The sequence below is a fragment of the Rhea americana genome, unplaced genomic scaffold (assembly GCF_003343005.1).
Source record: "Rhea americana isolate MKP2758 unplaced genomic scaffold, rheAme1 scaffold_340, whole genome shotgun sequence".
Taxonomy (NCBI): domain Eukaryota; kingdom Metazoa; phylum Chordata; class Aves; order Rheiformes; family Rheidae; genus Rhea; species Rhea americana.
The window spans coordinates 388,212-412,567 of NW_028186469.1; the positions used below are offsets into that span (position 1 = coordinate 388,212).

Sequence of the window (24,356 nt, forward strand, 5' to 3'; positions counted from 1 at the left end):
TGATGTAAAGAAAACACAGCCTATTTTGGTCTCAAACGTACTTCACTGGCCAACACAGAAAATTATTTTGAATTTAATCTGCACATCAAATGAACAGAACTTTATTCATTTCACTCAGTCAGCAAACAAGTTGAAGGAGAGGCTGAATGCAAATAAAAATATTTCAGCTGTTATGAGAGACTTAGTCTCAGAGTAGTTGTTTGGAGGATGAGATAAAGAGCAGCAGAACTAGATGAACTGTCTCCAGTCAAGCAAGGGTAGTCTTGATATCTGTACCTCAGTCAATGCAATTGGAATAGAGATGAGGACAGTGTAAGTACATCAGATATCAATCTCCTTTCTTTTTTTTTAAAGGAAATATGGTTGTCATGCCAACAGTTACAAAATACCAGGCTGCAGCGACAACTAGTGACAAAGCCTATTCTTGTGTTACATTTTCTCAAGGAGGCTGACCGATATTTAAATACAGGTTGTTCAGGGCAGGTGCACAATCTCACTAGACGTTGCATGTGTCTATTCTTTTGGCTTCTGGAAGTATTTTGCACCCTGTTTCCAAATTCAGGTGTCAGAGAGCTGACAAACTTTTGTTGGTATATGCATGTACACAGGTCTTCAGACACTGTCTTTCCTTTAGGGATTTGCCACATAGCCTATACTCGTGAAGTGAGAACAGGCATCAGGGACTAGTCAGCATCCGGAACTCCAGGATTTTTATTTTTCTTTTTTATTTTTTTTTCCTTAGGCAACAAGAAGAGATTAGGCTTTAATGCACCTTAACTGGACCTTTTGGCACTGGGGTTTCAGCAGCAGGGTCAAAGCCTTGCTGAGAAGCAGAGGTAGTTGATGCCCAGAATGAGAAGTCTGGTTGCTGATCCAGGCAAAACTCCTCAGAAAGGAACAGATAAAGTCAACCTCCCCAAGACAACTGCAGCCAAAGAGACAGCTAAGCACTGAATACTGGTATTATCATATCAGAAAACAAGAAATGTGAAGTTTTCTTCTGGAAAGCTGTGTAAGAGGCTGAAGATGCACAGCAGCTACAGCAAGAGAAAATTTAGAAGTAAATCTTGCTGTTAGCAAACAAATCCAGTTGTTTTTTAACACATCAATAAAAACAGAAGTATCCATAGATACAGACGTGTGGAGAGTGGCTTGATAAAAAATATGGCTAAGGGGCAACCTGTGAATCAAAGTACTATCCTTAAGTCGGTAGGTATTGCCTCTTTTGTTTTTCCATTTTTTGCTGATTTAAGTAGCTTACTGCATCCGAACTAACATGAAATGATTAATTTAAATTTTCCACAGCAAAGCCATGAGATAGTTTATAAGCAATTCTATCTATGACAATGTTGTGAGAACATCATGAGAACACACAGAAAACTCTAATCTGATTTAGATTTTCAGTGTGCATGCAATGAAGAGGACTTTTTATTCTAAATCTGCATAAGCAGTGTTACAGGGCAAATTTAATTCCTCACAATAAACGACTTGAAAAATATCAGTASTTCCAACACTTGCATTTGTTTCAGCTCTCTCAAGTATACAGCTGTCACCTGAAAGTACAATTTAAAATATGTACAAAACAGAATCATACAAGTGCCTACAATGCACTGTAGAGAGACGTGACTTAGCCTTAACTTAGCTAGTAAGAGAACATGCTTAAAATCTCAACAGTGGAAGAGGAGGGAAACTAGTTTTCTTCAGTAAGAAAACAAGCAATATTGAAAAAAACAGTACTACATGTTGCATCTTCACTTTAGCAAGGTTTATGACCTCATCTCACACAACAATCTCGCAAACAAGCAATGAAAGCATGGACTAGATAAAATTATTACCAGGAACATGGTAAACTGGTCAGAAATTATATTCAGAATAGCTACTTAATGTTGCTTTATCAAATTGAAAGTTGTGGAAGTAATGTTCCAGGTAGTTCAGTGCTATGCAGTCTTTTCTGGTGATCTGGAAGATGGAAGAGAAAGTATGCCTACTAGACCTGCAAAGAACACCAACCTGGTAAAACAAGACCACCTGAGGATAAGCAAAAAATTCAAAATTGTTTTGCTGAATTGGTATTGTGAACTCAGAAAACCTAGATATTTTTCAACAAGGACATATGCTAAATCCTCTTAAAGGGAAAGGAAGATCAACTGTACAAAACAGTATATCAAAAAACTGTGCAGGGAGCAGATCCACAGAAAAGGATTAAGAGCTTATACTGGATCTCAAATTGTATACTATAAAAGTCAGTATCTTTGCTGTTAAGAAAACAAAGTACTGTACCAGGAAATATAAACAAGAGAGAAGGCATGTAAAAGAACTCCTCTTTATTCAAATGAAGCTGCATCTGGAATACTGGTGGCTAGCTTTTGACCAAACCTATACAAAGACATCCATCACATGAACAGCAGCTAGGTAAAAGCAATGAAAATAATTAAGAGATCTAGAAAACAAGATATATGGGGAAAGAGTGAATGAGCAGTCGTTGAAAACTTTAATAGGAATTGGGTGAACAAGGAAATGGAAGCAGTCTTTCACAGCATAAAGAGATGTTGGGGAAAAAAGAGGGAACAGTTTCTTTTATACAATCATAGTGACTAGAACAAGCAGTAATAGCCTTAAAATCCAGCAAGGAAATTCAGATAAAATACTACAGATTAAAAAACTACAGAAAACTAAGCACTAAAATTGATTCTCTTGAGGAGTTCAAAATTCTCTGCTAGTGAAAGCCTTTAAGAACAGAATAGGTGAATATCTAACATGAATGACATAGGATTGGTTGATCCTGCTTTGTGTTAGGAAGATGTATTAGATGACTTTTTCAGCGCTGCCATGTTTCGACAGAGAAGAGCTTAAGATAAGTTACAGAATCTGAGATGTAGAAAGAGTGTGTAAATTCAAGCTAACTTGTATGTTGCAATAGCCAGAGTATTTCAGTATTGAAGATAACTAGTTTAAAATCACCTTGGGTAGATGTATGCTATACTGCAAGCACTTCCACAACAGGAAAGCATAAACCCAGGAGAAGCTAGGGGCAGTTTTTGTCTTTAAGTGTTTCTTCTGGACTGACTACTTGAAACACAAATATCAAACTCCTCTAGTCTGCTTAATTTGTTTAAATTTATAGGTGATGTATAACTCTCATCTTTATTCCCTTAACCTTTACAAACAGCAGCTGTATCTGGATCAGCTCTTCATCCCTCTTCTCACAATAGTCTCACAAGATAGACTTTCTGTGTTGTAACTACACTCTTCCGTAACTAACATCTCTTTTGTAACTACAGTAGGTAGGTTTTCTGCCCATCTTTAGTGAGATATACACACAAACTGCATTGTACCATAATGCTGATGCAAGTCTGATTATTCTCCCACAGTAGAACAGTCTGTCCATCAAATCATGTAACTGGTTTTGCATGTGCAGTACTGTATTATTTTGAAAATCATAATGTAATAAGACACTACAAAATTTCCTACTTTTGAAAAGACTTTGCAATAACCTATCCTCATCCCCTTGCCATCCCTACTATTACCATTCTGAGAAGGCATATRTATTAGTATTCATTAGATGTGTATCTTTTTAGGCAAAAGAATGACAAGGATGAGTAACAAGTTCAACAAAATCACAGATGTGGTATGAATAAGTCTTGAATCTATACTTTCAGGTCATGAATTTTTGTATTTCAGGTCAGGAATTTATTGATGTTTTTGATCTCAGCAAAGTAAAGAAATGCCCAGGAAATTGGAAATGAAAAAGCGTGAGAAAGAAAGTCGACCCATGCAAAAGTTTCCAAATTTAGAAGTGTGTTTTTTTTTTTTTTTTTTTTGGGGGGGGGGGGTGCGAAGCAGCACAGAAAGTTGTAATATACACTGACCACTGGTCTGCTCTACTGTAGAAGAACTGACTGTATGTGTCTTAAAGATAACACTTACTAAATAACATCTGAAAACATAAAGGTGAATTATGTYAAGAACCATAGCAAAAGAAGAGTCACCAAACAAAGAATTGCAGTTCTGATTCAGCATCTACCAACTATGACTAAAGTTTCAGCAGCACAGCTTTAGATTTTAACTTCTGCCTTGAATACATTTGTAAAAAATGAAATGTAAGAATACCTGGGCCTTAGCTATTACATAGTGCTATCCCTAGTGCAACTGTGGAGTCTCATTGAGTAACACCCCCTTTCCGCCCCMAAAAAAACAAAACAAAACCTCCATCAAATAAATAATTATCAACTGTAAAAAGAAAAAAGCAGTACCTACCCGCAGCCACTGTTTTTCTGTGAGAGCATCACTATAGTCCACATCCCTGCGTTGACGGGACCCTCTTCCAAATATTTTCTCCTCCTCTTCTTCACATGTGAGTCTTTCAACTTCAGCATCATCCTTAATAATCCAAGATGGCAATTCATCCTCTTCCATCAAGCGGGGCTTGCGCTTGGGGTTTCTGGCATCCTCCCTACGACGGTCCATGTCCATGCGCTGCAATGGCAGTTGGGAAGTGGCACAATAGTTGTAAGGGCCACTATTGAACACACCCTGGGAATTTCTGACTATTTAGTTTTGCTTGACACTTCAAATCACATCCTTTGGTGGTATTTCCCTTCCTCCAGCCTAATATTTCTAAAGTGCATCTACAAAGGGCAAGAGCTACACTTGACTGTTGATCTTAGTCAAGTTCATGACTCAACAGTTAATTTTCACTGAATTTACTGGGAGCACCAGATGGACAACACCTAAATAAAACAAATCAAGTTTCGAAAATGCAGCAGTAGCTGTTGATTAAACCATTTTCCTTCTTGCACAATTTTTATGGCTTCTTCATATTCATAAGTGGGATCTGTAAATATCAATCATTTCCTGACAATATGCCCCTATGTTATGATTATTATGCAATTAAAAAAAGTAACTGAAAACAGACTAGTTATGGGAGTCTGAGTATCAGAAGAAAGAATTCTGAAAAAATATGCAACAGCTACATTTCCTTACCAGTATCAACTGCAGTAAAATCAATATTCCAAATTCATACAGCATTCTGATCTATTACTGTGTCTCAAACACACAGAAAGCAATTGTCTTAATAACTTGCTGTGAAACTCAAACAGTCCTTGGCCTAGAAACAGGAATCCTTTCCTGATGCTAATTAGAAAAATCAGATTCAGAATTGTAGAATAATGGGGAAGATAGGCCTTAACAATAAATATGAAAGATCTGTAAGAGGTCACCTTGAAATGCTCACAGGGTAGGTATGGGTAAACAAAGCAATACAGCTGAAGATATAACAGATGTGAAACTAATTCAAGGGGTGAGCAGCTTGCATAAGGCATTCCAAATATTTGTACTGTGTTAACTTCAATAAAAGTGCCTGGAGATTTTCTTAAGCTGGTTATGAATCAGACTTGCTACATTTTACTGTGTATATGCCAGAGCAATGTGTTATGGAGCAGAATGTAGTCATTCAGGACATCTAAGACCAAAGTAGCTCTTCTGCACTAATGACTCTGCTAATGTCACAATTAAAAAATATGACAAAATACATTCTTAATTCTAGTTCCACAGAAATTACAAAACATTTTTCAACAAATATAGTTAGATTGTGAGCAAGGAATGGCTACTGCGTATGCTATCACTGCTGAGTACAGATCAAGTAGTTCCATGATTGAGACAACTGCTTCAGTGAGAGGACTAATTTGGTAACAAAACGTAAAATTGCCTATGAAAATCATTTCACGGACCCCTTACGAAAGCTTCTACTTTTCTCTTTTTCATGTAGAAGTACTTTTAAGCCAACATCCTCAGAAAAAAGAAGTATTCTTGTAGAACCATTAAGAATGCAATACAGAGACAGCTCCTTAAGCATGCATCAACTGTGACAAGAAGAACTCAATTCCAAGGATCTATGGAACTGTATATTCACTCTTGGGATAACAGGGCAGGGAAACATCCTCAGCTACTGTCTCAGGCTCTGCTGGCTTCTCCAAATGAAGCATGGAGCCAGCAGAAGACCACTTGTACACATCCTGTTACTGAACAGTGTGTTTAGCTCTGCACCTACATCTCAGGATCCATGTCCAAGAACAGTTCTAACCTGAAAAGCGACCACAGGCAAACCACATGCTTTTAAATAGCAAATTACATGCTTTTAAATTTCTAAGATGAGTTAAAATACCAAGCCAAAACACTACTTCTTCTTGGATATTACTGAATATCCTACTGATAGTTTGCTGAATTCTGATTATATCTGTACAACTCTATAGAGGGAATAATGCTGCGTTGATACCACTGCGGTAAAGTGAAAAATGCTTTTACATTTCTGATTGTCTCTAGATTCAAATCTAAATATGCAAGACTTGAGAATACAAACCTTTCGTACTCTTTAATTGGCTATATAAGACCTACAATATTGATAAAAAGAACAGAAAGATCTCGTATTGCAAAACTTATTTTTCATACTTTCTTTTGATGAGCTCCCTGATACATGACAAACAACTTCCTTCAACAACAATTAAAATATATCTCCTTGCTATTAATACATGTCTTCAGTATTTCTACCTAATATTTTCACATTCTTGGATTTCACAGCACAACAAATTTGCACCTTCATTTTTATTGCCTGCTAACAGCTCCTTGCTTAGAAACCTTCAAGTAGATTAGTATGAAGAACACAAATTAATCACACAAAATGTAAAACTGTCTTTATTCTAGGCCTCTCAACTATTTTACTGACTGGCTGCTATAACCTTCAAACACAATCTGAAAAGTTTTAGAAATTTATTGAAAATAATCATAAATTCATCAACTACTTTCAATCCATGGATTAGTTCTTTCCTTCTCAATCTGAAGGAACAATACTGAAAAGCTGTTTCCAGCAGCATATCTGCATTCACAGAACTATGAGTACTTTGTTTTAACTGTGATTTTTGATATAAAAGCACTCATATTGATCACTATATATCTTGTACTCTCAGCTAGGGAAAACGGATATAGCTGCAGAAAATGCTATAAAATGGGCAGAAAAAAAGAGGTAATTGAGATCAGAAAGGAGATATTTGGGTGTAAGTACTCCTTTTGAATTCTGGATCAAATGATCACCTCTTGGTTTCTGTCATATAAATCCCCTTACATCTGAATCATGCTGAGGTTAAGCTTAAAAAGACAGGTATCTGTGAGCACTTATTTTCAGTGCATCTTGTCTTTAGGGATTTCAGTTCTTCTTAGATAACATTAAATAAAACTTAGCACAAGATGATTAAACTGGCAATTCAGCAATAAGGCGTATGGCCTTTGCCAGTTGTCCACCTTAATTTACATAAAAAGGGTCTCTGCACACTTATGTAAAGATGAAAGACAAATCCTTGAGCAGGAGATGGTACAAGGCTAAAAACTAGTGTGAGACTAGTAAAAACTAGTGGTCCTAGAAATGATTGTTTCTGTGGATACTTCCTGACACACTTTCATATTCATGCACCTATGAGAATGTCTGCATTGTTCCATCCTGCAGAATAAAGCAGTCTCYGTAAAATGAGAAAGGATGGTGGCTTCCTCTCAACAATTATTTAAGTGTTCTCCTGTGACCGTTTCAGTGATTCTGAGAGGTCCTCCAGCAATCTTCATATTGCACAGTTGCTAAAAGGCAAGAGCCATGCCTACACTGACACCTTACTAGTTATTGCATCAATGTTGTAAAAGTAGTAATAAGTTAAGTGCTACTGTAAATGAATTGTTCATATATGAATCACTGTTACTTAGCTCTGCTTTGATAACTGTTCAACAGTCCTAGCAGAAGACAGGCAGAAGACAGGCAGAAGAAAGACAATCATCACAAATCCAAACTAACTCCCAACCTATTCTCTCTTACTATCTCGTTATGTTCCTGTAATCGTCCTTGCCAACAACACAGCACAGAAGCGAGAAGAAACATTACAAAAAATAGAATATGACGTCAAAGTTGCAAGCCAAACAGTAACTACCAGCTTTTCACTGTCTAATTGCCTCAAATCATCTCAGAGTCTTTCTCTAGACTAGGACTGTTCCACTACATTGTCTGCTATACTTTGAAGTCTGCGTGTCACGTGATGAACTCTCTGCTTAAATAGATTGCTCTTCTTTCCTCAGATGAACAACGACAGTAAATGAAGCCTATTGCTCCACCACATTTTTCCAACACTTGAATCACAAAAGGTTAAAAAGAATAAAGATATTCTACTCATGATCATACAGCCCTTACCATGAAGAGATCAAATTCCTCCTCACGTCGAGCAATCATCTGATTCAGAGTCTCATCATCTGGAACTTCATCTTCTTCCTAGTTACACAGATGGATAAAGGCATTAGAAAGAAGAAAGCTGTATCTGACCTAGAGCAACAGTCTGCATCAGCTCAGTGTTGCACCGAACTTCCTTCAACCAAGATATACATGAAAAACTCAGACCAAACAAACTTTTGGAGTGCAATTCAGAAGCACGGCAAAATGGACTTCATCAAAGAGACAATTGGGACTTATTGCTACCTTCATAAATTGAGAATGAGGAAATGAGCAAATATGCAACCACAAATTGTTGGTTTGTGGTTTTCCTGGCTCACAAACACAGTCAGTTTTAGATCATTTTCAGTTAAAACATATGCATTTCCGTTCTGCTTTTCTACAGTACTTCCCCAGAAATACCATTCTGCCGTTCTGGTCAAAGTAGAATGAAAACAGTCCTGGTTTAAAAAGAAAGAAAAAAGAAAAGAAAAAAAAAAGAAAAGAAAAACGTCATACATTATACTGGAATAAATGCCTGCTGAATCCCACTTTGTCTAGACCGTTATACACTCATAAATTGAGATGCAAACTTCTGTCTCCAGAAAGGAAGTTATTTCATAAGAACAAAACATTAATTGGAAAAATAAATCAGAACTCTAGAATTCAGTTAAAAAAAAAATAATTCCAAACAGTTATGATACCTATTTTTAACATAACCAGGCTCCATAAGGTTCAGTTTCCCTCTCTAAGTTATTTTGAAAGCACAAGGCAGTTCAAATCTGACAACAGAACAGGTCAACCAGAACCACAAACTATCAACTGGTTCCCACATAACAGCCTAAAATTACTGAATCTTACTGAATCTACGTGACATTATACTGTTGACCTTAAGCTTTTCATGGAAACTCACATTTTCTGCTGATTGAAAAAGGAGTGTAAAATGCTGCATATATTGCCTCTAAACTAACATTCTGCAGCCTTTTATTCCTAAATAACCAAAAGAAGTCTGTACTTACTATCCATATATGCAATCTTCCCTCCACTGGTAAGATTTTTACACTGCCGAAAATAGTACAGTTCTTACTGCTACAATTCCTAAGGAATACCTGTGTAACTTAATGGACATAGACTTTAAATTTAACCAAAGCATGAAATAAGCTATGCTGCTGACAAGATGATAGTTAGCTCTTCCCACTTCTAGTTAATGCTCCTTCAATATACAGGAAAAGGAAGTTACATACTTAAACACACACATACATAGAATAAAGATCTCTTTTGCATTTTTTTATGATCAATGAACAATGTTAACTCATGCAAGTTTCACAAGCTTTCCATCACCTCAAATTTCCATCACTCTCCATAACCTAAAAATAAAAGGGATCCCACAGTAGGAACTGTAACAGAAGAGGCTGACTACTGGTGATTAGTCTGAATAATCATGTTGCCAAAGAGGTGCCCTTGATCAAAAAGGAATTTTGCATTTGAAGTACTTTCAAGTAATATTTTCTAGGACTTTGAAAGCATGATAAAATGTTCCGAGTTTTCAAAACTAATTCAAAAGCTGTTTGAGAGGGATTTTCATTGGTTTCAAGCTAATGCAACTAATCATGTGGATGGTGTTGGCTGGGAGAGAACTCCACCTTTCCCTCATCAAAAATAGTACATATTAACCATCCCAGTTCAGAATTTACCACCTAAATAAAATGTCATTTCCTATAAAATAGCCAGCTTGTGATATTTCTTTCGTTTCTGATAAAAAGACTGAAATAACAATGCAAAACAACAAGTACCTTTTCTCTTAATGAGGTACTACTTTTTTCTAAACGTAAAGCAATGGTAAGAGTTTATACAAAACTACTGAAGAAGTAAACTTCACCTTTGAAAATTTACATGGTATAATGAAGGATGTCCATAGAATAGAGCCTACAAAACCTGGTTTTCTTTCGGCACACACCATATTCAAAACTTAAAAAATTCACTCAGAGAAAAATCAGGCTTCAAATCTCTGCATTCTTTTATTACACAGGATATTATTCTAAATGGGAAACAAAGTCACTGCAGAATCATTTTTTTGTCCATCTTTAATATAATTGATACATTTTTCCTCTCTCCTCCTAATGCAGATTTTATCCAAATGATGAACTTTGTTTACATTAAGAGAACACTCTGCAGCGGCAGGCAAAGGAAGGGGTTTACCATTCAAGACAGCAGATGCAGAGAAGAACACAATGAAAAGACATACAATGAAAAGGAAGTCAGTGAATCTAAAATCTCCCATTCCATTATTATAAAGAAATATTTAATAGTTTTTTTGAAACACTGTTTGGATCTTGAAAAGGAAGTAACTGTAATTCCAGGTTGGACATAGGACCAGTAAAAAACAACTACTTTGCTGGCTTGCTCTAAGCCCAAAGCACATAAAAGCAAACCTTAATCCAACCATGGAGAACTGTCCATAGCAGGAAAGTGCCAGGAAAACAAGGTCTTTTATGATTGAACTAGACAGTGCATTTATTTAGCATATTAACATATTTAACATATTTAGCATTTCTGCAAATCAGCCTATTATTTTACCATATCAACACRGATTAGTTTTACTATCTGTTTTGTAAAAATCTTTGAAGAAAAGTATTTGCCAAACTTAGGAAACTGATGAAAAATAAGAGTAAGCACACCCTGAAACATCATGTTTCTAATTCTTTCTAACCATCTTACCTCATTTTCTTCTTCATGCTCCAGTATGGCCTGTAGGAAAGCCCTCCTTTCATGGCTGGAGGACTTTTGATCAAACATTCCAGCCTGAATAACTTTTTGATCCACATTCAGCTTATACTTTGCAGCAGCAAGTATCTTCTCTTCCACACTGTTCACAGTACACAGTCGCAGGACTCGAACTTCATTCTGCTGACCAATTCGGTGAGCTCTGTCCTGGGCCTGCAAATCCTATTAGGTAAGGAACACAAAGTGATTTATGTGTGCGCTACCAGCTTACTAGTTGGACATCGTAAAGCCAAATTTCTTTCTTGGCAGAAGGCAAGCCTACAGCGCACCACACTTCATGTTGCTCATTCCTGATTGTCTGCTTTCCCAGAAGCTCATCAGACACAGGCGGGGGAAAACTGAAGAGGAAAAAATACAGACATGCTCTGTACAGCACAGATAGAGCAAGTCAAACACTTCCTGATGGTACGTGACTGAGAAGGGCTGAAGTATCTATCCTCACCTTTCTACTCAAAGTTCATGGCCTTCCAAGCCAGAAAGAACCCTGAAGTAAAACAACTTTCTACTTCAGGACAAAAAGGCAACAAGATTAGTACTATAAAAGCCAGGAGAAGCTGTGCATCTGAAATATGCCACTAGTTCTTAAGTATGTTAACTAAAAGTTACATGATCTGTTGGATAGGCTTTTAATTTGAATATACTTAAGCATGATCTTAATTAACATGAAACTCCCTAATTTCAAGTTCATTTTCAGAGGACTCTAAACCACTAAAACTCTTTTTTGATCAGGTGTTTGCACTTAGAAAATAACAGATATAAAAAGTATGCTGCAGGCCAGAGTCAAAGAACTGCTTTTATATATGCAAAATCCTATCCTATTTTCCTTCAGATAAAGAAGAAAAAAAGCAAAAACCAAAAGAACACTCCTAAAAAAAAAATCACACAATAGTGATTCAGTATGGTTGGATAATGTAGGGCAGATAACCTAAAAATGCTATCACAGTTTTACACTATCTCATAAAGTCAAACTCTTACTCTAGGTGGGAGGGAATCCTCTTCCCTCCCACAGTTCCCTCCTTCAACACTATATACTATGTGGTTGTTGCACCATAAAAACATACTTGCCACTTGCATAACAGTGAAGATGAAGCTATAATATGAATTTGTTTATCTAATTATGTACATGAGCACAGGAAACAATAAAGTGAGGAAAAAGAAATTTTTGTTTCTAGAAATGTTTTAAGCACAAAAAAGTCTCCCTTTCAGCACATGTCTCATTTAAATTTACAAAATTTACAAATCACTCCCATCTCAAAGAAAGGAAGACAAATTGAATGCACTTCGTAATTTAGCAATCTGCTCACCCAGATAGATAAAGACACACATACATAAAAAATTTATATAGATAGATAAAAATAAAAAGATAACAAAATACAAAGAATGAAGTGCCTTCTTAGATGACTTTAAAACCTACAAATACAATTGCTTTGAATTTCTTAAGTTTGATTTTATCGTGGTCACCATGGCACCTATGGGAGTGCTGTTCTCAGCAGTTCTATATAAAACRCCTATTAGTCTCACTTCCTTTAGCTTTGCATGTGGTAATTGACTATTGTGTGCTTTGAATATATTCCCACAATAAATGAAAGCACACGTATAGCCATGTACTTCCACAGAGGTATATTCTTTTTTATTTTTTTAAAGCACTAAGTGACAAAGGCAGACAGCAATTACCTATTTTTTGTCTTTTTTGTTTAAGCCCAAGTGTTTTGATATCTTCTTTGCCTCATGATCATATCCTATACTTACCACTATCTACCTACAGCAACACTGCAAGCCGAGTGTTTCAGGCCAAGACTGCCGCCCAAGTACCATTACTGACTTCTTAAGACATGCAATGATCTCCACAGCTTTTACTAAAATACTGCAACTTACTGAAGACTTAAAATGGGAAGCTACTTAGCAGTACCCTAAAGTTAAAGAATAAATACAGCTATACCAATGAAACAGGTCTATAAGGCTGTAACTCTGAGGACTCCCTTTGACTCRGGTTAAATATATACAGAGATACAAAATTATTTTACTGCTTCAAAGAAAAACACCAGTGGATTGTAGCAATTTGTATTAGTAACATCTCTCAAAGCAGCACTTTTTAATATACCTACATCTATTCCTTTCACCTCAGTCTACCTCTACCTAAGAAGCAGCCCAGAACACCACTACAAATTCACTGCATAGTATATGAAGTGAGTAAAGAGAGTAAAGATAACCTGGTGAGGATTCCAGTCACTATCAAAGATTATAACGGTGTCCGCAGCCTGGAGATTTAGACCTAGGCCTCCAGCCCTTGTACTCAGCAAGAAGATAAAGTATTGTGACCCAGGTTCATTAAACTTCTTCAGCAGAGCAGCTCGATCCTCTGATTTTGTTGTACCTGAGAAGGAATTAATAGAAAGGCATAACAAACATGTTAACTGAAATAATCTGRAGACAATGTCAATTACTAAAGGTACATTTGGAAGGGAAATTTTAGCTCACTTGTTTTTTGCCACTGCAGCCATATTTTCCATAACAGAATAATACAGTGCCCATAGATGTTTTTGGTCAACTATCACACCTGAGAGAAGAGATCCTAAACATTTCTTTTGAGTACACTTGACATTTCAAAAGTGGACTTTATAAAGATAAAAATATCTATTATCCAAAATTCTATGACTCACACAAATTTTAACAGAAGTTACACACAGAGCAGAGCTTCAGTTTTGATTTCGGCTGTCTGCTCACCAAGCATCTAAATCTTTTAAAAAATACAGAGAGATTTATCAAAATATATTTCTTGGCCTCAAGAGTCATAATTAGTACAACGAATTATTGACGTGTCTTAAGGGCAAATAGTCACCATGAGCAACGAAGGGAAGGCAAGAAATTCAACTGTAGCAGAAACTTAAGAGTTCTAGGCAAAAACAAAGCACACTGCACTGTGGCAACCAGATCAATTTGAGGTACTTTGACAACAGTTCATACGGATCAGCCCAGTATGGTCTGCTGCCTGCCTTAACATTTTAGATTTCTGTCTTTAAATGAAGGCCAACAAATTTTGATATATTTATTCTGGTATCCATATGCATACAATGAAGAAGATGAAGTTCCTGTATTACACAGTCAAACTACTGATCCTCAAAAAGCTAGTCCTCTAAAATGGCTTCACATGTTAACTGAAAGGTAGTTAGTTAAAATCTACACATTGATTAGATTCCAGTATGGAGGGCATATGTCATCACAGAAGTGGGAAAGAAGAAAGGTTCAAAATCTCATGAATTATTTGTAGAACACTCACAAAAACAAGGAGCTATATTTAGCATATTGTATATTGCCAGAAATACTCTAGAATAAGAAAGAATTCTTTCTAAAACACATATATGTTTATCTATACATAAGGGTATATACATATCTTTACAGATACAAAAAGTAATTTAAAAAATGTAAAAATGTAATTTTGTTCACTTTCTGAACAATAGCTGCAGTATTAATAAGGGTAGTAAATCAGTCACAGGTCAGAGGTGCAAAGAAGGTTTTGTAGCATGGTAGTATGTGTTTCAATCAGCTCTGGAAAGACTTCCCATGACACAGCAAGACAGTTCAAGTCTCAGTTTCATTACCCATTTTACATTTGTGGATAAAGGCATCTGATGATTAAGTTCATTAATATTCGTAACTTCCCAACATCAAATTTTCTTCCAAATAAAGCATGAAGCAAAGAGCCAAGTTAAAACGCTAGAACAAGAATAGTCAAATAAACTTCAAATAAACAGACATTAAACTCATTTTATTCATGCTGTTCTTTATGCTTTCCTTAAATCATTGCTTTTCTCCTAGAAGGATATTCTGGCAAAATGCTGCTTGCTCTGTACAATATTGTAACATTTGAACTAAATACAGTAGTAAAAATAATCAGTATTTTAGAAGATTAGTATTAGACAGAGATCATTACCATGGAAGAAAGCTGAGATGGAAACTTCTTTCAAACAGGTTTAATCCTCAGATGACATATGCAATTTTTAGCTGTATATTGTTTGCATTTAGTTCTTTTTCCTTTTTATATCCCTTCATCATTTTTCTAAACCATCTTTTAATTCAAAAATAATAAAATATTTCTATAGACTAACTAGTGGAAGCTACTGAGCTTCTGTGAAATCTAGGCAAAAATCTATAGGTATTACTTTACCTGTCACTGAAATGCAGCTATTCTGTGGAGAACTGCAATGGGACTTTAAATAAGTAAGAATGCATTAATTCTCCTGGAATCTAGCAAAAACATTAGCATTAACATCTGTAGTCAGAAGCATATTGTTAATAGTGTTTGAAAAAGAAATGATCTGCCCACAAAATACTAGATCTCTAGAGTATCTGCATTCCAAGGAACAGACTTGACTGTGCACAAAGACAGTTCCCATACCATGAGTTTACAGGTCAAACAGATTAAAGAAAATAATAGAAGACAGGGAGACAGAGAAATACTTAAAATCTACCGAGAAAAGCCAAACACATACCCTAGTCAGTATCTTGCCTGTAGGAAGGGAGAAAATTCTAGCAAGTTGCAACTTTAGGGTCTACAGCAGTATCTTCATGACTGAAGCCCTAACAAATCTTCATGAGTTCTGACAGACCTTTCCTTCATGAATCTGTCAAATCATTTTTTGAACCTGTTCTGCACTTTCGTATAACGGCATGACATCACTAGTTAAAGTGCTAGGAAGAAAACATCTCCCATTTTCAAAACTAATGAAGCACACTGCATTCTAACTTACTTTTAATCCTTCCTTTATTTTCATTTAGCTTACCATCGAGACGCAGGTAAAGGAAATTTCGAAATGCAAAGTAGTCTTCCATAATGGTCATGAGTGATGTCATTTGACAGAAAAGAAGCACACGATGGTTAGTGGCTCGTAACTTTGGTAAAATACGATCAAGTAGTTCAAACTTCCCTGAGGCCCGATATAGTTCAGCTCTGTTGAAGAGAAAAAACACTGTAAATGCCACAATGAGCCTGCATTTAGAAAAGCTTTTAGTCATTCTGTCAGAATACAAATACAGGAAAATTGACTACTGGAACTCTTCTCTCTTTAAAATTGATTATGTAAAATAAGAAGATAAAAATTATTGTATATATTATTTGTATATAGTTATTTGTATATTTGTATATAGTTACTCATCAGAAATATTTTTTAAAAAATAAAAATCCTGTGGACTCTGAACCACCCAGAATAACTTCCTTTACAAAACTAGCATTCTGCTTCATTACTCATCAAATAAGCACTATTGCTGAAATAGATAAGCATTTGATCAGTTAAGACATTCATCTGCCGGTTTTGCTTTCACTGGATTTTACGGCAGCCGTAATCGACACCCTTCCCATTCAACTATAATGCATGTGACAGTGAAGTATTCAAAAACCAGGCCAATACAAAAGTAATGGGTAAGTTGGACAGGGGATGTTTCCATCCCTTGTTCAAGCTAGAGAGAATCCATAAGCTAGAGAGAATTTCTAGATAGTTGTACAAAGAAATATCAAGAACAAATTTATTTCTATTTTTATGGTATTTATGTTTTTTTTTTAATAAGGGGAAAGTAACACATCAGTTGACCATCTTCTCTGCCTATTCTCCTTAGGGAGATTACGGGTCATAAAACCTTCACAAAATTTTTAGTATTGGTATCTTTTTCTTCAGGTATGTGTCCTGTGTTGTCTCCACTTTTGTATAAAAGCACATAAAGAATAAAGTGATTGGGATTATTCTTGAGTTCCTTCACAGACTGAAGCCCACAGTGCTGAGAAAATGCTGGGACAAGATTGCATAATACAAGGCTGTCATCGCCTCTGATCAGCAAACAATCTACATATAAGTACTCTTCAGAATTTAACAGGTCCTGCCATTACACCCTGTCACCCTGAGAATTTCTAACACTGGGGATAACATTCAAGCAGACATCCTGATATCAACCAGTTTCTACTGAAAATCTGGAAAATCTCCTTTGACAAAAAAAAGGGAGATTGTCTGTGCAAGTCAAGAGCTAAGAACAGTGTTGAGTTTGAGAGTAAGAACGAGGGAGGCAAGTACTTTTATAAAGCACTGAGAATGATATATGCACTTGGATTCAGGGTGGAAGAACACACTCTTTTCTTGTTTGGAATGAGAAATATCGTAACATTTTGCTAACTGAACTATTTTCTGAAATATCCTGAATACATTCTGAAACTTTAAAAGCAATGCACTTCTATGTGCAGAAACTAGTGAGACTGATCCTTAAATGGACAGAGTAGATAGGGAGTAAGGCAGTAAAATGTGTAAGTGGTAAGATATTCATGGGAAAATTCCTCTAAAATAGTCACCTCCCTTTAGCCAATGCTATCCTGACAAGGTAATCTTCTGTTTGTATAAAGGACACTGAATGATGCTGGTGTTTCTGGTAGTAGCAGTTTCTGTCCATTTTCTTGGGATGTTAACTTTGAAGAAGCGATTCTAAGATAAAATTTTACACTTGTGTCTCACAACATGTGCATTTTGCTGAAGACTAGCAACAATGAGTATCTAGCTTTCTCTAGCAGAAAGAGAAAGAAAAACCTGCTTCATCCATGCTTCAGAGGTTGAGATCCAGAAGCTGACCTCCTAACTCCCCTTTAATTTAATGTAAATTACATTTAATATAATGAATGTCTGAGCAGCAATTAAGTCAATTTTCAGAATGAGCAAATGATAAAAGTTGGCTTGTGTGAGATCTATCACAAGAGAGTCTTGCACACGGAAAATCTCGATAATGTAGCTAGATATAATCAGCTGACACAAACAGTTGTGCAAAATTAGCACAAAGACTTGAAAGGCTTTCAGATTTGTGTGATCTATTAAATATTCAGAAGCTCATCCTCCAYGTTTTATCTCATTGGTCTGGATTACGTAAAAGGATGGGAGAGTTGCATATGTTTCAAACATGCAAGCTTTCAGAAAGATCTACTTTTACATGTACTCTAATGGCTTTTCTAAGGTCCACACCTTAGGAAAAAAGTAGACGTTTAAAAAAAACCTGTGAACAAATGACAGAGGACTGCCAAGAGATCTTAAAATACAGTCACTGTTTATGAAAATGACTGATATTACTACATTACATTGGACTACTAATAACTGGGTATAAATATACACTGTCAGCTTCAGTATATTAGTTGCTTTTGATAACATCAATACAGTTGACACATCAATAAATCAATACAAGCTGCTGGAGTAAATAAGTATGTATTCCTGTTAAAATCTACCCAGAAGGCATTAGTTAAATGATTATTAATAGTGTGCCAGTAAATAAATAATTTTGTTATGACATCGTTTATTTTAATTGCTCACAAAAAAAGGGAAATTTACAAGTGAACAGGTACCATTAACTGAGACTGCTTTAAGAAAACATTCCTCCACGTCACTATAACATCATATTAAGGCTTGTTGGAAATCACTCCTAATTCAGTACTTACAGAAGTTCTGAGAACAAAGAAATTTAAAAGGTACCACTACAGAAAGTTTGCTAGGATTTCACTAATTTGTAAAATAATAAAGGGAAAGAGAAGATGAATGGAAGTTGGGGAATCACATTGTAAAGGATAATAAATACAGAAAAGGAAACACCACAAACCTATGCAATGAAGGCTAGAGAGCATTCTGCAGCTGGGCCTAGGTGTTAAGCTTGTCACTAATTTAGAATGGATTGGTGTACTTTTAGCAATATATCAGTGTCTAAAAATGATAAACCTGCATGTGACTTCTATAATTTATGTGGTGGGAAAGGGAGAACAAAAAGGGCTTTTGCCACTATAAAGGAAAAGCTTTCTGTAGAACTAGAAATACTTCTTCCACATTCTATCCAGTTCCAAGAACTGTGAAAGTTCTATCTTTCTTCTGTGAAAGAAAGTACCGTATATACAAATCACCGGTCTGATGCTGATGAAAATCACTCAGAATCCATTTTCCCAAGTTCTCCTAACCATTACCTGCTTTAGCTGAATGCTAATGCAAGATTCCTTCACATCAGTCAGAGAAACAACTTAGAGCTCAGAAATTAGTGATGCAACATAGATTCAGCATAGATTCAGCATAATTCAAAGAGAGAACCCAGATGATCCTCATTAACCTTAAGAATAATAACAACATTAAGTTGCTAATTCAGGAAATATTCCTTCAAGTAAGAGGCAACCTCTTAGACTTGAGGACTATAGCAATAGCTTTAAATTGACGAGGCTCCTTTTAAAATACGGCATTTCTAGAACTGATTATATTTATTTTAGAAACTGCTTCAATGTGGTACCATATATCTTCTAGAAGTAGTGTGTCATGCAGCAGTTYGAACAGAATATATATGAACAGGAAGAAAAATAAGAAGAGTTACCCATTGATGACACCATTTGAGTAGCCTAGATGTTCAGCAAAGGACTCCTGCAGAGTTATAAACAATAAACAGATTATTGGAGATAGACTATACAGTGGCTAATGATTATACATACTTTCATCAGCTATATACATGAATGTTGAGGCTTGAGTACCATTATATTCATACCCTTGGAATCTGCTTTGTAGCACTAGTACTCTACTTAACATTTTCCTATATTATTTGTAATTCTCTGTTTACAGGAGTAACTTCTCTCAGTATGGATTTTACTAAATGCATTACTAAAAATACTGTTGAACCTAATTAATTTAGACTAATTACTGGAAGATCCACTTGTAAATTACTGAATTCTATGAATTAACATGTAACAGAACTATAAAAAACTGTAACAAAACTATAATGACAACATATCACAGGAGGTACTTGTCCATTTATTCATAAACTGCAGTTAGATGTTATATATTTACAACACATTTCCATATATACTCACGTACTTAGAAGCATTAGGTTCTAATAAGCAATGCTATAGAGAGTACATTTTTGCTAAAAAAGTAGAAAAAAAGTAGATATTCCAAAAGACTGACAGTCTGATAGTCAGCAAGATTCTACTACACAGAACTTTGAAATACTATCTGTTTCCAAAATATAGTTTTATAAATATCAACAGGTAATGCAATGTTGCTCTGGAATATCTTAATTCCAAAAAGCTTCTCATTCTAAAGATAGTGCCTTTAAAAGAATAACTATTTTAAACATAAGCTCCAGATTTGACAAAAAAAAGTCTGGTGACAGCTCCATTTCCTTCTTAGAAAAACATACTCATTCCAGCCCTTTATTTTAATGTGTCATTTCTAGCACAAATGATAGAGACAGGGACATTCCCTCCTGCATATATAAACTGCAACATCAGTTTTCTATTATGTTAGCCATCTGAAAAAAAAGATCTTACAATTCTTACAAAAAGATTCTTGCAATTAAAAATGGCAGTCTTACCTCAATGTGCTGAAACATGTAAGGGTGGTTGCATATCTTCCTCAATTGCATGATAGTGTTCATTAGAGTCTTTGCACCACCTTTTCCCTGTGGGAATAAATAATGCAAATCCAATGAATTCATTTACCTAGTTTATGAATGAAACTTTTGAAAAACATTTTACATGAAGACACAAAGATATTTCAGTGACAAAACTGAATACCAGAAACTGCAAAATATAGTGTAGTTATCTTGTTGCACAAATTTACCTACCATGAGGATGATCCATAAAGAAAAAGAATACAAAGAACCGCAAGTAATTTGCTAAGTGCAAGGCATCTCATATCTATCTATTGTAGTCACAGTGGGAGGAAGTGCAACTACTGTCTTGCTTACTGCATATTCGTATTGCTTAGTATGAATTACATTGGGTATGAAGACTCCTGGCAGGGAATGACAATAGCCAGATGCTGTTCAAACCTCCAGCATCTTTCCCTGGCAGTTAACTGAACATACGGGATTCTTTTTCCAGCACAAGTGAAATACAGGGCTCTAGATAGGTAAAAATGACCACATCACATGAGTCATCATGATATTTAACAACAACAACAACAAAATCTCAGAACCTACTCTATAGTAAATTCGATTTGAAAACACGATAGATTTCAGACAATAGCTAATTCAGATACAAGGAACCATGCCATCTTCAGAACAATAAGCATTACTAGGTGTTTGACCAGTGTGTGCCAAAGTTAATAAGATACAGTGTTACCAAACCCAAGTCTACTAGTGGTAATTAGATCGTAATCATACAAGTCAGCCTCTTTTAGGTGCCATTTTCATTTGTTGTAACTTTAGGAAATTGTAGTTAGAGTGACTGCAATTTGACTGATTCAGATTTATTTTTAAAATCTCAGCCAATACAATCCAGCAATTTCTAAGACAAAAAAAAAAGGGAAAAGTGTACTATTTTATCATGTTATATACTAGTAATATTTTATTCTTCTCTGCAAAGTATTGCCAAATCTTAATTTCTAGACCAGGGTATTTACATTTGAAGATGGGGGTTTACACATCTAAATCTTGTTTCTTCTTCTCAAATTCCCCTCCACTATGCTCCAAAAATGCAGTTTGCATTTGTTCAAATGAGAATTCCTAGAGCTTTGCAGCTTACTGAATTCTCACTAGTCTGGGCTGGTTCCAGGTCAGAGTTGCAGAAAGACAGGATTTTTTTCCTAAGACCGTAGTTGTTGCATGGTTGAAGCCAAGAGTGCTCAACAACCACTACCCCCCTCTGCTGGCACCAGGGAGCATGGATAAGAGAGTCTGATGAAGTAGATAATGATGAAGGATGGGAAAAATTTTAGACCTCTAGTCAGGGGAGGGAGGAGTATCAAAAACAGCAGAGACAATTAGGCCTGTTTAAGCAAAAAACTAGCAGGAGGAGTGAGTAAGGAAAAAATAAAGAAGATTCTGAGGCAGTCTGTAAAAGGAAAGAGATCAGAAAGGAAGGCAAGTAGGAGACAAGGATGCAAAATGAAACTTGGAGGGCAAAAAGAACTACAAAACTACATTAAAAATACAACAAAAGAAAGTAAGTTAATATTTAAAAAGTACTCAAACTATGGGGATGAGTATGAAAGAATATCTGATGAGAGAAGTATCAGYTTTGACCAGAATCTGAATAACTAACCGTAGATAAAACAGTTGACTGCACAAAATAAAGAGGTTAAAACAGATTAAGATGCTAAACAGTAAACGCCACCCATTGTAGCAATTCCGTCGTCAACAGGATGGTGGAAAAATACTTTTTGATTGCATTGTATCACTCATATAAACATAATGGGGCCATATTAAGGCCTATTACAAAGACAGGGCATTACACATCAGTTGTTCTACACTGTCTCTATGTTATCACTGTAAGAACTTCCATGGTGAATTTAGGGTACCTCACAGATATTGTAATGCTAAATGTGTATACGCAAACAAGGTAATGAATGGCAACTTACTTTCTCTGGTACTTGACTAAGGAAAGTCCCACAGCAATGTAATCAACACTTGCTTTGCATAGTCCAGAATCTACTTGACCTTGAATATTATTGTTCACTTAAAATTCTTTTTATTAACAGATTTTATAAGGATGTTTGAAGGCAGACAAAATACCCTAGGAAACTGAAATAAGATTTGTGCTTAACTAATAATTCTGGAAGACAAGATGAATAACCTTCAGTAGACTGTGCTGACACAATAACAGTTATTCAGGTTCCTTAATGGATTAAATTCAGATAAAAGAAATGCTGCTTTTTCAAGTGTTGTTTGTTCTCAGAAATGCATGGTAACTGCAGTGAATACAAGCATTATTTTTTCCTCATGAATATAAAGCAAAAACTGCCATTTTTAAAAATAAAAAATGTATCTGATAGAGATTTTTTTTCCATGAAAGATACACACAGTAAGAACCTACATATTAATTTTATAATACTGAACTCATACAGTTAGCATTTAATCGTATCATTGTTTCCCAGGTGTTCTAGTCTTCCCTTTTTACCTTCTTGTCTTTCTCAGAACCATCTGTGAGGAGGATTCCCTTGGCTTGCATGTGACGGTACAGAATCTTCTGAAGAGCAGACATATCACATTTGATCACATATTCCACCTAGTGTAAAAAACAATACAAAAAAAAAGTAAAATTCTGCCACGATACAAAAATGTTAATAAGATCTAACTGCAAGCTCTTTTCATCCAACAACAAAGCTATGCATCTTTTATCTGTATCCTAACATTATCTTTGATTTCTGTGAGCAGCAATTCAGCAAGCACTGGAATGGGTAGCTCAAGAGATTGTCTGAGATTCACAGTTACTACAAGACATTAGGATTCTAAGAACATAACTGCAGATTCAGTGCTGTTTTGCTGCACGAATATTTTATTTTTTACTTCTTTCTATAATTTTAAGAAAATATTTTATGTATAATGTTTAATTTAAATGCTTAATATGTAACTTAAAATATCCCTGAATGTTTAATAACTTGTGAACTCATATTATACTTGCAAAACACTATAAAAGCATCAGCCATCACTGTATAGCTTGCACAAAACAAGTAAGCCTACTAGCATTTTACTTACAGATGTTGGGATGGAAAAATGCTGTCTTCCTTAATATCAGCTAGAAATAAGGGAAATTATGTACAACCTCCTGGATCAGTTAACCATCTAGTTCAGTTTGGTAAAACGGTATTTAATACAGCAGGTGTTTACTGTACATCACTCTTCTATCCAGGAACATGAAGATTTTCTATCCTAATGCAACATTTTTTCGCTTATCTAATTTGCAGATTACAGTAATTGTGTCAATAAAAACTAAAGTAAAATCACCACAGAATAAAGACAGATTAATAGCTAGAAATTTTGCCAGTGGTGGTTAAAAGAAACTATCTAATGGTTAATAAACAGATTGAATAAAAATTACCATGTTATTTTCTACACAGAAAGACAGAAGGATGAGCTCAGAGATAAGAGAAGTGAGTATTAATTTAGTGACTTCTTTATCAGGACTTTTCAGATCAGATGGAACTGATTAACAGGGTTAATCAACAAGTCCTTACCCTAGTTTGGACTAAAATTTTTTGCTAAGAAAAATACAGAAATGAATGAAACATGGTCCACTAAATAACTACATGCAAATCCTTTTCCTCTAATACCTATTAATGGCTTTATGAAATACAGTGTCTCTAGTCAGCAAAAATTGGAATAACAATAAAAATTTCAGTAGTATTTACAGATTTTAGCACGCTTCCTTCTCAAATCAGTGTTGTGTAGGAGGGTATCATGCATTTGACCGTTGAAGGAACAGAAAGTCACAACAGTAATAATGTTTATAACACTATAAAGATGAGAATGAAATTTAATAATCAGGTCTAACATTTAGATACTGTCACCGAGCATTTGTGTCACTGCGCACAAAGAGCTCTTCGTTCATTCAGCCAGTGTTAGTCAACTC

At 35.5% G+C, this 24,356-nt stretch overlaps 1 protein-coding gene across 7 annotated transcripts in view; it reads right to left on the reverse strand.

The window, feature by feature from the left end:
* Window positions 1-24,356, reverse strand: part of SMARCA2 (SWI/SNF related BAF chromatin remodeling complex subunit ATPase 2) — a 108,526-nt gene that overhangs the window by 32,233 nt on the left and 51,937 nt on the right. For all 7 annotated transcript variants that reach the window (XM_085311431.1, XM_085311430.1, XM_085311425.1 and 4 more), the window contains 8 exons: window positions 22,905-23,012; window positions 20,378-20,464; window positions 19,385-19,431; window positions 15,802-15,968; window positions 13,231-13,394; window positions 10,955-11,182; window positions 8,222-8,299; window positions 4,258-4,476 (listed from right to left, as the gene is read on the reverse strand). In XM_085311431.1, the coding sequence (XP_085167557.1) occupies window positions 4,258-4,476; window positions 8,222-8,299; window positions 10,955-11,182; window positions 13,231-13,394; window positions 15,802-15,968; window positions 19,385-19,431; window positions 20,378-20,464; window positions 22,905-23,012 (1,098 nt within the window). The remainder of the gene's footprint in view (window positions 1-4,257; window positions 4,477-8,221; window positions 8,300-10,954; window positions 11,183-13,230; window positions 13,395-15,801; window positions 15,969-19,384; window positions 19,432-20,377; window positions 20,465-22,904; window positions 23,013-24,356) is intronic.